This window comes from Pseudonaja textilis, chromosome 3, assembly GCF_049901715.1.
Source record: "Pseudonaja textilis isolate UNSWEBS1 chromosome 3, rPseTex1.2, whole genome shotgun sequence".
Lineage (NCBI taxonomy): Eukaryota > Metazoa > Chordata > Lepidosauria > Squamata > Elapidae > Pseudonaja > Pseudonaja textilis.
Window position 1 is genome coordinate 105720870 of NC_141992.1, and position 15593 is coordinate 105736462.

General features: G+C 36.5%; 1 protein-coding gene across 23 annotated transcripts in view; it reads left to right on the plus strand.

Moving 5' to 3' along the window:
* Positions 1 to 15593, plus strand: part of PDE4DIP (phosphodiesterase 4D interacting protein) — a 353766-nt gene that overhangs the window by 118219 nt on the left and 219954 nt on the right. For 13 of the 23 annotated variants that reach the window (XM_087932030.1, XM_087932025.1, XM_087932032.1 and 10 more), the window contains 3 exons: positions 1430 to 1549; positions 3825 to 3944; positions 9902 to 9994. In XM_087932030.1, coding sequence (XP_087788156.1) covers positions 1430 to 1549; positions 3825 to 3944; positions 9902 to 9994 — 333 coding nt within the window. The remainder of the gene's footprint in view (positions 1 to 1429; positions 1550 to 3824; positions 3945 to 9901; positions 9995 to 15593) is intronic. The other 10 variants (XM_087932027.1, XM_087932033.1, XM_087932034.1 and 7 more) reach the window with 2 other exon arrangements.

A 15593-nucleotide genomic window follows, 5' to 3' on the forward strand; every position in this document is an offset into this window, starting at 1 on the left:
CAGCATATTGTCCCCAACATTCTGGGACCCCATTTTCCAACCTTTGGAAGAGTGGAAGGCAGAGTCAGCCTTGGGCCTCCAGACTGTGGGCAGAGTTAGCGTGCAATACTAAGCAGTATGCCACCAGGGCTCATTACTTTAGAACGTAGAAGAATGCCTGTAACTACAGTATAGTAACTGATTTTCAAATGACAGTTGTACTTTCTTTCAGCAATTTTGTTTTCTCCTAGTTTTTTCACATTACAAAATCAGTTAAATTAAGTTGAATCTCTGGTGGAAATCCAGAGATATAGCATCACACACAGAATTGAGCTTTTTTGAAGATTATCTTCTTGCAACATCTCTAGGAATTGATTCTATTAAAATCATGAATTAATTCTGGAATTTGTGAAAGAGAAGCTGCTTTCCATAGTTTTAATGTATGTACAATCTTAAGCATGCATACAGAAATCCTACTGAACTCAATAAGTAAGATTAAGTTGTGCTTAAAATCATAAAAAGTTAAAAAGATCTACTGGACTTAAACTAGTACTTTTTATCTAGATAGATATCTAATCTAGGGTAAGATTAAATTGATTATAAATATGGAAAAATGGGCTCAGACATAGGTTAAAAAAATTGTCAAAAAGATAGATTAGATAGGCAGGTAGGCAGTCTAGTCTTACGACCATATCAAAGAATATAAAAGTAAAATAAAAGATCTAGTTCCAGGATAAAACAGGTTAAAGAAAATACAATGTATTAAATACAAAGAATCAACAATCAAATAAATACATCACTTTTATGTGATAGCCTGATCTGTTCAATATAACACTTAGCTGAACTGCCTCATCTATAAGCTTAGCAACTATGCTAATAGTGTAGCTAAAATGTTAGAAGACAAGCTGCACTCCATTAAAAAAACTAATTTCTTAGTTTTCTTTCTTATAGAGATATATTGCAGATAACTTAGTGAAAGATGTCTCTGTCTAGGGGTGTGTATACTTTATATTTTGAAATTATTTGCAAAAACTGCCTTCAAACTTGGGTAATTGCAGCACCTTCTCTGCTATTTACTAAAAAAGCTGAATGTTTCAGATTCATGAGCCAGAAAAAAAGATAATGATGTTTTAAATAATCCTCTCAAGTTCAGCAGCTTAAAAAAATATTATTTATTTGTTTGTTTGTTTGTCAAACATGTACAAGATAACGAGTATAGGTATGAACATAAACATGAACAAAGGAAGTAAATGCAGATAAATGGGGACGGTGAGATAGGGATGGTAGGCATGCTGGTGCGCTTATGCATGCCTTCTAAAATACAGAGCTTTGTTAATAAATAAATGCTACACTTTGCCTCTTCCAAGTAGTTTTAGTGAAATGATATAAGAACAAAAGGTAAAGAATATCTTAGCAACTACTATTTTTCTTATTCTCTTTCTCTCTTCAGAATATGTTTGAGGCTAATCAGCAGCTAACTTACTGTGACATGTCATTCAGCGAAGAGGAAATTGTATTGAATGATACAGAACATATGGAAAAAACCAGCTCTTTAAATGCTATAAATAAGGTATTTATTTAATTTCAAAAATGTTCAAAATTATCTTGGGAACAAGATAATTTATGTAATAAATGTAATATCTTCAGTCAGTGTGCTAGCTAGAATACACCTTAATGTAGTTTTGGCATTCAAGGTTGGAAACAATTAAGCAAATACATTACAGGGCAGGAAGATCTTAACAAACTGAAATATTGTGCAAAATCTAGCCCTATGAAATTTAATAGGATCAAATCAAAGAGATAAGTACAGGATGGTGGGCATAACAGTGCATGAAAAGAAAAATTGCAGGTGTCTTGCAGCCAAATGAGCCAACACTGTCAGATCCGTGTATCTGTCATTTCTTCAGTGGAAGAAGAAAAGTGGGGGGGAGGCTGATAAAGAAATCCTTTCTTGATGTAACCTGAATATATTTAATCTTATATCGAATTTGTATAACCCACACATCATAAGATGGAGGGAGAAAAGCCAGATGGCCAGAACTATCACCTCTGAGAGGCACAACCAGGAGATGAGAAGGTCATAAAAATTCAGTGAGATTGTACTTTGGGAATCTCTTGAATAGTTCGTTCTAAAATGGGGGTGTGGGGGAAATTAGGTATGCCCTGGGAAACTGAAAAGATAGTTCCTTACACAACACATAATGCAGCAAGGCAGGGAAAGTGTAGCCATATAGTCTGACATTCTTCCCAATCCCTTGACTGGTAGCACCCATTGGATGTGTCTATATTTTTTTCTGTATAAAGAAATATTGTGTGTTTCTGTACTTCCTGCTTATATGTCTGCACCTGGCAGCACAGGGCAAAGCTATGTATACTCTGCTAAGGGTCAAATGTCTAGGATAAAGAATAGGTGAAAATAGAACAGTTGGCAGCTTTTGAAGAAATAACTTATAGGAATTCAGAGGAGGATTTTTTAAAAAATTCAATTTCTATTCAGCCCATTTTCATATTCACTTTTTCGTTTCAAAACTTCTCTGACTGCAGCATATCAGATTTTCTGCTAGGTTTTTGGAGAGCTAGGCTACTGATGGATAGAAGAGCAGGCAGGAGCTAAAGCTATATCTATAATTTTTCCCAACATTTTGTTAGGTTGGCAAAGCATAAAAAAATCAAATGCAATCCTAGGTAGCATAAATAGTGTAGGGTCAAGATTAGGAGAAGTCACTATTCTTCTCTATTCTGGATCTTTTAGTGCAGCCAGTTCTGAGCATGACATTTTAGGAAGGACAGTGACAAACAGGAGGAACAATCCAGAGAGTAAGAGGCCTGGAAAGAAAAATATAGGAGCAAGGGTTGTCAGAGTTGGATATGTTTAGTTGAAGAATAGAAAACTTGTAGGGAGACAAGAATCTGAAGGTCTGTCATACAAAATATGGATTTTCAAACTCTTTCCAACCATGGGATCTTTTAGATTTTTTTAAAAAAATCCTGAATCCCACTCAGTAGGCAAAGCTCTACTGATAGAAAATTGGTTGTGTTCAAGTAAAATTTTATTTTACACAAATTTTAATGGCATCACATCCAATTTGAAAAACCCTAATCTAGAAGATGGGATAGAACTGTTCAATTGTTTTTTGGAAACAGGTAAGAAACTGTAGGTTTAAATTACAAGAAATTGATTTTAATTAAACATGAGGAAAAAATTCCTACTGGAGGTGCTGAAACAAAGGCTGGATGGCTATTTTGGGATGCTATAGCAGTGGCTTTCAGCACTGAGCAATGTTCAAATATATTATCTTCAAGATCCAATTCATACATTCATTTAGCAGTAATACTAAAATAATACAGAAATAATTTTGACTTAATCCATATTGTAATATTTTGTGCCTGCTAAAAAGGCACTTTGGTAATGCTTTAAATAAATGTGATTTAAAATTATTTGACAGTCAGCTGTAGAGTAATCCATTATTTGACAGTCAGCTGTAGAGTAATCCAGGGTTTCTGGTTAAAATTTAGCTATTTGAAGTTTTTACTTAAATGTCAACAGTCCAACTAGCAAACCCAAGAAAAGTAGACACCCTCAGAACTTTGTAATTCCAAAACTAAAACTTTATTGGAGTATTTTGACACTGAAGAAATAAAACCAGCTCTGAAGTTTTGCATATATGTATAATCTTCAGAAAGCAATAGCTTCCTGGTGAAGCATTTACATGCTTTATTGTATCTAGTTATATTAATGATACTTCAGAGTTGCAAGACAATTTACTGCTAGTTTTCCTTTTCTTAAATATAAGAAATAAATATAAAAATTAAATTAGTGATATAAATTTATTTATGGTATTCAGCAGCTCCAAGACAAAATGAATGAAATGGATTTTGAACGGAAATCTCTCCAGCATGCATCCAAGAAACAGGATCACATAATCCAGAAATTGAAAGAGATGTTAAAGAGCAAGGAAAATGAGGTTTGTAATTCTTTGAAGAATAGATCTAATGACTGAAATATAATTAAAATAGAGCTGGAAGGAATCTTGGACGTCTTCTAGTCCAACCCCCTGCTCAAGCAGGAGACCCTATATCATTTCAGACAGTTGGCTGTCCAGTCTTTTCTTAAAAACCTCCAGTGATAAAGCACCCACATTGTCTGATGGCAAGCTATTCCACTGGTTAATTGTTCTAACTGTTAGGAAGTTTCTCAATTCCAGGTTGCTTCTCTGCTTGATAAGATTCCATCCATTGTTTCTTGTCCACTTTCCCTCCTCCTTCCCTTGTGCCGGCCGCTGTGTTGCCTGTTTCTCCACTGTAGCACAGCACCCAGGGTCTACTTTGATAGCGTGTGTGTATGTGTAGTAATTTACCTGGCCAAATAATCCCGTAGTCTCTCCTACATTGGGCCCAGCTTCGATCATGCTGCCAACTTAATTCCTCGTCCCTTTCACTTTTGCCTGCTGACAACACCCCGTTGACAACACAGCTCAACGTGGAGGGAGGAATCCTTCCACTTCCCTGCAATTCTTCACCTTCCCACATGAGCTCTTGGGAGCATCAACTCCTTGCCTCTATGGTAACCCCATTTCCTTGTTCCTCGGAAACCTCGCCTCTTAAAGGAGCTGCATCCAGAAGGCTGAAACAGCTGTGAAACCAACATGCAAACAAGCACCCTTTGGAAATTTAACAACCGGTTTGCCCAAGGTCAGATTGGCCATTGCAGAAGGCTTGTTCCCCATGTGCAGGGGAGCTGGAGGACAGGGGGTGGCCACACTTCCCACGACAGCTAACCTGACCCTGGGCAAACCAGTTGTTAAATTATTTGAATCCCACCACTGAAGGGCCTATTGTTCAAATATGTCAAATCTTTTTGGACCTTGAGCCGATCATCTAGAGCAGGGGTGTCAAACTGGCGGCCCATGGGCCGGATGCATCACATGCAGGCCATGCCCATCCTACCTCCGCAAATGGGAAAAACATTGCAAAACGTTACATGATGGCAATGTGACACCACCAGTTTGACACCTGTGATTTACAGTGTTGGCTATTCTTGCCAGCTTTGTGTCATCTACACATTTTATGAGTTCCCCTTCTATTCCCTCATCTAAGTCATTAATGACAGGGGTTGCCAACCTTTTGGACTTCAGGGACCACCAAACTCATAATTTTAAATCCCGCGGAACACTAATATGAATTTTGACTCACTGCGGCTTGCTGACGTTTTCCCAGGGTCTCTGCAGAAAGCAGCAGAGACTCTGGGAAAATCCCAAAAAACGCCTGCAAGAAAATTCCCCACCCCATTTTCCTACTGATCAATCATTCTTTATTTGGCATTGCAGGATATTGTCTCCAGCTCCGTTCTCAGGGGGAAAGAGAGAGAGAAATAGAAACTTTTGGCTTCATGCAAGGAAAGCAGCAGAAGCAGCAGAAGTCTTTCTTTCTCGCTCCCAAACTCTGCCAGAAATGAGTCTTTGTGAGACTTGTGCCAGCACAACCTCTTGGGGCAGGATGCCTTCTGGCAGAGTTTGGGGGAGAGAAAGAAAGACTTTTGCTGCTTTCCTTGCGTGCAGCCAAAAGCAGCAGAAGAAAGAAGTGGAAAGAAGCAGCCTGGTGGCCAGGCGAGGTGCGTGGGGTGAGTGGGGCAAGTTCTCCCCCTCCGCCCTTTCCCCCTTCCCCTCACTACCTCGTGTTGTTTGCAATGCAAGCAACACAAGCCTTGTGTTCCCGTGGCCCATGTGGGCAGTGCAGCCTTGTGTTCCCACATAGCCTGGATTAATTGCTTTGGGGGGTGTTTTGGGGGTGACATTTCTCTGCGGACCACCAAAATTTTCTTCTTTTTTTAAAATTTTTTAATTGATTTTTAAAAACAAACATAAACAAACAAAACATAAAACATGAAAACATGAAAACATAAAACATCTTTTTTGAAAGCAGCCTGATCCCGGTTACATCTTTTCGTGCAGACACAAATTCAAATTCATCCTCATTTTTATATTCCATTCCATATCTTATTACCATTCTACATTTTCCATATAACTTCTCCCCTCTTTCAACTTTCTTAATTTTATTTTATTTATTACATCTCAATTCAAATAATCATACTTACATTCTTTGTCCTGTTTCAGCTGTCTATTATCTTTTCTCATTAAGCAAAATTTCTCCTGTGGTCACTAATTGGAGTATGACGCCTTTATATCTTTTCCCTAAAATTATAACAGTTAATATAATACATAACTTCCGTTCGGATTCTGCTTGGTACATTCTAAAACTACATAATGTATTTTTAAAAAGAAAAAATTATAAATATATAACATAATTAAAACAATCCATACCAATTCAATTCTATCATTAATATTAATATTCATTTAAATCTTAAACATTTTACACATTACTTTTCAAATAAGTATCATACTTCTATGGAAACACTTATAAACTTTCCATAATTACTTCCCTCCCACTTCACTTATATTTTATAAAATGTTGAGTAGTTAAAATGTTCCCATTCCTTCCTAGTTCAATTCTCTCATTTTTCATTTCATTTATTTTGTTCACAAAAGTTTCACTAAATTACACTAACTATTTTATTCCACTTTTAAATCATATGTTGTTTCCAATTTTCTAACATTATTTCTATTACCAATATAACAATACAATCTTATGTACCTTTACAGAATCCCTTTTCCAGTTAAATTTTCATCCATTATCTCTGAATAAATCCTGTTTCTTTACATCTTGCTCCAGACCTTTGTAACTTCTCTTCCCTTCTCTTCCCTTCCTTCTCCCCTTTCTTCTCTCTCCCCTTTTTACCCCCCTGTCTCTCCACCTCCATTTCCCTCTTCTGTATTGCTTTCCAACATTATATCCCCTTATTTTTCCCTTTTTTGGCTGTTTTTTTAGGTCTTGGATTCTCCATTCTCTTTCCCCCCTTTCCCTTTTCTTCCCCAGATAGAATTACTTGTTCATTAAAAATGGCTTCTTCTTTGTCCCAATCTTCTTGTTGCGCAGTCTTTTCTTGTTTCTTGTAAACACCAATCACCATTTCTAAGAATTGGAAAATGGAACCAAAGGAGCCCTTCCCTTTTTGTTCCTCTTCTTTATATTTTTTAAATTCGATTTTCAGTTCATCCAGAAAATTCAGTTCATCCAGAAGTGATGCCATTGTAGAAGGTTTTTTTTAAACAACCACCCAATTGTTTTTAGTCATTCAAATATGATTTCCAAAAGTCCCAAAGTCACCAAACAGTCCAAATACACACAAGCTGTTTCTTTTAACACTTTCTTCTTTTTTCACTTTCTCTTCTTGGGGTAATTATTTAGTTGAAAGTTCCAGTTAAAATGTATCCTTTAGAAGTCTTGTTAAGATTTAACTTTAAATTCTTTTGAATTCCAAGCAGTCTCCTCCTTCCGAGTCCTGCCCTTATTCTTTTCGTCTCCCTTCCCACTTATAGCAAAAGGATTTTTTTTGTGTTCAGAAATCTTTATTGTCCCTTTGGCATTTAATTATATTTCCAGTTTAATTACCTGTTGGTGCCAAAGCGGATTTTTCCGATTTCTTTATTCAGATCTTCTCGTTATCAGCATGAGGAAGGAGAGTGAAAAAAAAAAAAACCCTTTCCCTTTTCACTTTCGTTTGCTGCTTCCGAGTCTTCTTTGGGAGCGATGTATCTTTTGCAAAATTTAAATTCCAGGGTACCTTAGTTGTTACTTTTTGTCCCGGTCAGCCAAAAACTTTCACTTCTTAATTTCCTCCTGCACTTTCTTTTCCGGCTGGGTGCTTCTTTGAGGCGGCCATTTCTGACCGCCGCTCTTACCACCTTCAGGAAAGGGAGTTTAGCCAGCTGAGGAGGAGGCGCCTCACCTCGCCCTTGCTGGATCTCCCCCATCTTCACCACCTCTACGGGGTGGCTTAGCCCTGAAGCCAGCTGGCTTGGGGCGCTCCAGCGGCGAGCCCAGGCAGAAACCGTGCATGATTGCGGATTCCTGCCTGCCACCGAAGCCCTGCAAACCAGAAGACATCCGGACCACCAAAATTTTCTTGTGGACCACCAGTGGTCCCCAGCCCATTGATTGGCAACCGCTGATTTATGAAGATATTGAATGCTGGGCCTAAGATGGAATCTTGTGATACCCTACTGCTTACTTTCCTCTATGTAGATGTAGTATCATTAAGGACTACTTGTTGAGTATGGTTTGTCAGCCAGTTACAAATCCATCTGGTGGTGACGCTATCTATCCCACATTTTTCTAGCTTACCAAGAAGTAGCTTGTGGTCTACTTTGTTGAATGCCTTACTGAAATCTAAGTATACTATGTCCACAGCATTTCACTGGTCAACTAATTTAGTCACTGTCAAAGAATGAAATAAGATTCATTTGGCATGATCTGTGCTGGCTTCTAATTATAACCTTATTTGTGTCTAGATAGTCACAGATCTATGATGTCAGATCCATGTATCTGCCATTGTTCAATGGAAGAAGAAGGGGGGGGGAGTTGGTACAAGTAATCCTTTTTGATGTAACCTGAATATATTAAATCTTATATTGAATCTATATAACCTACACATGATATACAACTGGAGGATTGGAGTCAGATGTCCAGAAATTTGTCACCTCTTGAAGAGATAGCAAGTGGTAAAGGGACCATAAAAATTCCAGCTCCGGAAGATACTCCCTGGGAACTCTTCAAAAGATACATTCTCAGAGAAGGGGAGGGGGGAATTAACATGTTGGTTCTTTGTTTGACAAAATATACATCTAAATAAGGGAAGGGGTCCTAACTCCCCTTATCTATTACTGCATGCCTGGGAGGATTTAGACTCTGCTTTGAATAGGGCTGGAATCACCTCATTTCAATAAAGGATTCCTTTTGAAACATCTAAGTCTTCAGAAGTTCATTCTTTTCGGTTCAAGGGGAAAAGTCCAGTTCCTGACACAATGGTTCTGAGATAATATCTGCCATCTCCTTCAGAATTCTGGGATGTAATCCATCTGGTCCTGGTGATTTATATTCATTAAGATCAGACAGATGTTCTCTTACCATTTTCTTGTTTATCTTAATTTTTATTTCTAGTCCATCTTTTGCAGTAATTTGTTCAGTAGGTTGAGCTATAGTTTATGCATGAAGACTGATGCAAAGAATGAGTTCAGCAGCTCTGCTTTCTTTCTCTAGTGCTGTAGTCATGAATAATAGATGCTTTTCTCAACTTTCAATATTATTTGTAAATAATAAGTCAAGAATTTGACTCAAATCACTTCCAAAAAATATGTAGTCAACTATCAAGATGTAGTGAAACTGAAAATACTCTTTTTGAATGTAGAATTGCTACTGGAATAGCTTACCCCCTGCATTGTGGGTGCTCCATTACTGCAGGTTTTCAAGAAATAGACTGGACAGTTATTTGACTGGGATAATACAAGGCTTCTGCTTTCTAATTTAACATTTTTATTGAGTTATAAAATATTGTAAAATACAGAAGTAAATAGAAAAGCGGGGGGGGGGGGAGTGAAGTGAGGAGAGATAAGAAAAGAAGCATTGACTTCCACTCTTTCCGTTACAGTAAAATAAGGCATTAACATAAAATGCCAACATTTTGCTTTTTCATATTAATATGAACAAGCCATTTGTGTAAAGATCTATCAATCTACTCGGTAAAACCCAAAATCAAAGTTTCATTCTTTTCCACATCAAGCACAAAGTTCAGAAGTGGTCTCCATGTGGAAACAAAAGTACTTATGTTCTCAAAGTAGTCAATTTTGCCATTTCAGACAATTCCATCAACTTCTGCAACCATTCGTCCATAGTATGGATTGAAGTGTCCTTCCATTTTTGTGTATACAATAGTAGAGATCTAGTTGATGATCCTTAAGTGTTTGGGTTTTTCTCTTGTTTCTGGTTTACTTTCTGATTTCAAATTGCTTGGTCCTGTTTTCTGTAGTGTGAAGAACTAAATCATGTAATTCATAACCAGAATGAGAAAATAGTCAAACTGCAAGACATGCTACAAAAGAACCAGCTTGGGCAATTACAGGTATGGCTTTTACTTGAATTTGTTTACAAATTAATGTTTTTTTGTTTATATCTCTCCAAAAGTTTTTTTTTGAATTTTGCAAGATGATTAACCCTAATAATGAATGCTAAAGATATAATGTATACAACAAATGTTTCCCATTAAATCCAAAATATGCCTGCTATAACATTTCCAGTATTAACACAGATGATACAGTAGTATATTATATGATGGAAAATCTTACTTTTTCCAAGGAAGAAGTTTAAATAATTGAGTACTTTGGAGTAATTCTTTACTTGCTTAAATCCATTAATTAAGAAGAGCAGGTAGAATAATACAATAGTGATCTGCTGTCTACAGTTGAAAGTCTGCAGTAAAAAGAAATTTATCAAATTTACTAGAAAGATAGATTTCTAGTTTAAAAATACTTCAGGACTTCAGAATGTTGAATTGTGTTTGAAAATGTATGAAGACAATTGCTAAGAAGATGTTGTAAGCCACCTGGAGTTACCTGTATGTGAGTTGGGAAACTAAAAAGTATAAACAAAAAACACAAACAAACAAACAGGCTTCCTAGTTTATGTCCTAATTTATCAATATAAGGCTTTGAGGCATTTGTGGGTTGCATCTTACGAGGATAGGGAGAAATATGTTTGGCTAGAGCCTTGAGGGCAAACCTATGGCTGAGTGCCAGAGGTGGCACACAGAGCCCTCTGTGGGCACGTGAACCGTCGCCTCAGCTCAGCTCTGCTACGCATGCGCATTCATGCCTCCCGCCAGCCAGCGGGTTTTTGGGTCTCTGCCACACACATGTGGGGGCGGGGGGCATGCGCAGGGGGGACGCATATTGCATTTTGGGGATATGCAGATGTGTGTTTTGGGCACTTGGTGCCAAAAAGGTTAGCCATCATTGGGTTAGAGCCTTAAAAACCTTAGAAGAATGGCTTTAAAGAAGGGGACAGGGGAAAGCTGCATATGATAATAGAGGAGTCAGGAAATATTAACTAATAAATCTGTGATAGACAGATGACTCAGCAATAACATCTGTAGGTTCCAATGTTTACACAATCAGAGGATGGATAACAAACAAAGAAATAGAATCCTAAAATGTAAAAGCAACAATGATTTCATAAATATTTAAAAAAATGCAGTGAGATGAGAATCATGATTAGAAAGTGGAAATCAGAGAATATTAATTATTCAAAGAAATAGACCCAATATTATGACAATACAGATTTCTCAACTTACAACTATTCATTTAACGACCACTTATGGAAAAAACTTCCTTATGACTGATCCTCACACATCATCATCATCATCGTCGTCGTCATTTAATAAATTTTATTAATTTTCTATTAATTACATTTCTTAATGCTTAATAAACATCATGTTGTCTGGATATTTAATTTGCTTAACAATACAGATTCCATCCTTACTCTCCACCCCTTTTTTCCAATCATTGGTAAAATAAGCTCCATGTTTGATACTATTCTGTGTCTTCTTTCTGTTTGATTTTCAATGTAAATCTTTCTATCCATTTCTGCACAGTCTAGTACAGGCATGTCAAACTGGATTTCATTGAGGGCTGCATCAGGGTTGTGTCTGACCTCAGGGGGCCAGGGTGGGTGTGGCCAGCTCAACATCACTTATGTTGTGGGCATCTGTGGTGGCCTGAGCGCTCTGTGAGCGAAAACGGGCTCCCAAGCTCCGTTTTTGGCTGAGATGGCCTCCTGCAACTCTCTGCCACGGCCTCTCCCAAGCTCCGTTTTCTCTGGCAGAGGCACTGTGGGCTGTTCTTTCACTGTTTCCAGGACGGCCCTGCGAGCCAGATCTAAGCACCTCGCATGCCGCATCAAGCCCTTGGGATTTGAGTTTGACACCTGTGGTCTAGTATTTTCTTAATTATCTCTTCATTTTGCGGTGTTTCTTCATCTTTCCAATATTGTGCGAAAATAATCCTCACTGCTATTAAGACATGTAATAGTAAATACATACTTTTCTTATGAAATTTTTCTGATATCATCCCTAATAAAACAGTTCCCATTTAAAATCTGGATGTTTCCCTATTATCCTTTCTAGCCATCTGTGTATTTTTGCCCAAAATATTTTTGCTTTAGCATAAGTCCAGCACATATGATAAAATGTGCCCATCTTTTGATTACATTTCCAACATTTGCTAGACATACTTTTAAACATTTTAACTAACCTAACAGGTGGTAAATGCCATCTATAAAACATTTTATATAAGTTTTCTTTACAAGAAGTTGCTATTGTTAATCTATAGTTCCTTTCCCATAAATTTTGCCATATCTCTAATTCTATGTTATCGCCAAATTTTTCTCCCTTGTACCATTGTGTCTTTTATTTGTTCATCTTCCATTTTTAAATTTAGCAAGAAATTATATACCTTCTTAATTAATTTTTATCAGAGTTCAAAAGTGTCTTGTCAAAAGGTGTTTGTCCTTTATAAATGCCATACTTTTTTCATATCTATATCTTATCTAGATTGTATTTCAGGCCACCATGATAGTATAATGTCCTGTTCTTCAAGCTTTTGCTTCAATTTTAATTTCCTTTCAGTGTCCAAAATATCTTTATATGTCACCATTTTTTCAAACTTCACTAGATTTGGATATATAAAGGCTTCCATCGTTGAGAGCCATTCTGGAATTTTCAAGTATATTTTATTTTTTCCCATATCGATATTAGTGAGTTTCTTATATAGTGATTTTGAAAGTATGTATGGATTTTATTCTTCTCATACCATAGGAAGGCATGCCATCCTAATTGTAAATCATGTCCTTCTAAGTATAACAGTCTCTTGTGCCTAAGGGTTATCCATTCTTTTATCCATGTTATCACACATGCTTCATAATACTGTATAAAGATCAACCTGGTAGTCCAAACCCTCCATTTCTTTAGATTCTTGTAGCATTTTCAATTTTATTCTCACTTTTTTTCCTTGCCAAATAAATTTCAGTGTCAATTTGTTCAAATCATCAAATAATTTCTTTTCAATTTTTATAGGTATTGTTTGGAACATGAAAAGCAGTTTTGGTAGGATGTTCATTTTTATCATAGCAATCCTTCCTAACATTGATAAATGTAGGTTTTTTTCATTTTTCCAAATCTAATTTTATTTGCTTAAGTAGTTTTATATAATTGTCTTCTTTTATCGTTGCACATCTTGCTGTTAAGAATATTCTCAAATATTTAATTTTCTTAACTATTTAAAAGTCCACTTTTTCTGCCAGATTTTCTTTTTGCTTTCGTATAAGGTTTTTAACTATAACTTTAGTTTTTTCTCAATTTATTTTCAGTCCTGCTATCTCTCCAAACTGCTCTATATCTTTTAACAGTTTTGGAATTATCTCTAGTGGTTCTTCTACAATGAATACCAAATTATCTGCAAACGCTTGTAGTTTATTTCTTTCCTTTCTTATTTCGATTCCCAAATTTTGTCTGATATTCCTGTTCAAAACTTCCACAGTCAATATAAATAATAAAGGCGATAGCGGGCATCTGTGTCTTGTTCCTTTTTTTATATTAAAGCTCTCTGTATAGTCCCTGTTTACAATTACTTTAGTTGTTTGTGTTGAGGTAATTCCCCGTTAGGAGAATTAGCGCACCCAGAAAGACGTAGTAAGAGTGGTGAAGAATAACACACAAACAGCACACAGCTACACTGTATAGTAAAATGTACGTTTTTACTTCCAGTAAATGGTTAAGCAAAGTTCAACAAAAAGCCCAAGTCATTCACAGTTAAAACAATCAGATTTCAGTCCAGGGTTAATCCAATAAAAAAGTCCAGTATCAAAAACAGTTCAGTAACAGACTTACATCAGATCCAAGACTAACGATGATCAGCAACAGTCAATAAGGAAATGCAGGAATGGCAACACTCTCAGCAACAAGAGACAGAACAACCCAGGTTTCTGGCTCCATCTTATGGCCGTTTGAGGAACCACACCCAATTACAATTTTAGCATTTCCTTAAAGAGACAGTATTAAAATGTCTATCCTGGTTTATATATTTTCTAACTCAACTGTTAGGTGACTTACATTCCTAACATTCTCCCCTTTGGGTAGAACAAAATATATAACCTTACATTCTAATTCCATAATCCTCACAGCAAGCCTTATGCTTTACTGAGCCTTGGGCTTTTGTAAAATGATCTGCGATGTTATTTTCTGATATACAGTATTCCAGCTTAATCATCTTACTTTGCACACATTGTCTCACATTTAAATATCTTAAATCTGTGTGTTTTGAACTTGTTTTAACAGCAAGATTTGAAGCCATCTGTATTGCTGATTGGTTATCTTCATAAACAACAATAGAATCTGTTACATCAATTCCCATATCAATTAATAGTTGCTTATAACAAATTAAATCTGTACATAATAAAGACAAACATGAGAATTCAGCCTCCATTGTTGACAAACTTAAATGTTTCTGTCGAATAGACCTCCATCCAATCAACATCTTTCTCAATAATACTTACAGTACCCGATGTAGATTTACGTGTATTTATTTCTGCAGTAAAACTTGCATCGGCATATGCAGTTAGACTTAGTTCATTCTTAGGCTCCAAATACAATGCATAATGCATTGTTTGTTTCAGATATCTTAACACACGCTTAGCAGCTTGCCAGTGCCTTTCATTTGGCTCAGCATTAAATCTGGCTAATTGGTTAACACTGTATGCTATATCTGGCCTTGACCAATTACTGAGATAAGGTAAACTACCAATCAAGGACTGATAAATGTTCTTATCAAAAACAGGACTTTGAACACTATGGCTAAACTCCTGGCTCATTGGTGTTTTAGCCGGTTTACAAAGTTCCATTTTAAAACTTTTTAGTAATTGGTTAATTTTATCTGCCTGTGAGATTTTGTATCCTCCCCTAGTTCTATCTATCTTTAAACCAAGATATTGTTTGATTTCTCGTAACTGTTTTATCTTAAATTTCCTCTCTAACAGTGAGATTATTTTAGTAGCTTCTTGTTCAGCTTTGGTGATTAATGCTATGTCATCAGTGAACAATAGCAACAATGAAATTATACCATTACTTTATCTTTTAAACAAACATGGATCAGCCATCCCAGCTACAAAACCTATCTTAATTAATTCCTTAACTAAACACTGGTTCCACTCATATCCTGATTGCTTCAAGCCATAAAGACTCTTTTTCAATTTCCAGCAATCAGTATTGTATTATCATTTTTTATACCTAAAGGTTTCTTCAAATATATAGTGTGTTGCAAAGGTGCATGCAGATATGCCATCTCTACATCTAAATGATTTAGAATGTATTTCTCCTTAGCTGCCCACACTAATGCTGCTCGTAATGTAGTAGCCTTCAAACTAGGCGCAAACACCCCATCGTAGTCATTTGCTGTCTGATTGAACCCTTGTGCTACTAACCTGGCTTTATGGGTAACAGTCCCATCCACACCTATCTTAAGTTTATAAATCCATTTACACCCTATGGCATGTTTATCTGGTGGTAACCTGACATTTTCATATACCTCCAGTTTTTGTAAGGATTTCAGTTCCTTTTTCATTGCTTCCTGCCAATCAGCCTGATCCTTAGTAGGATATAGTTTCAGTTCATT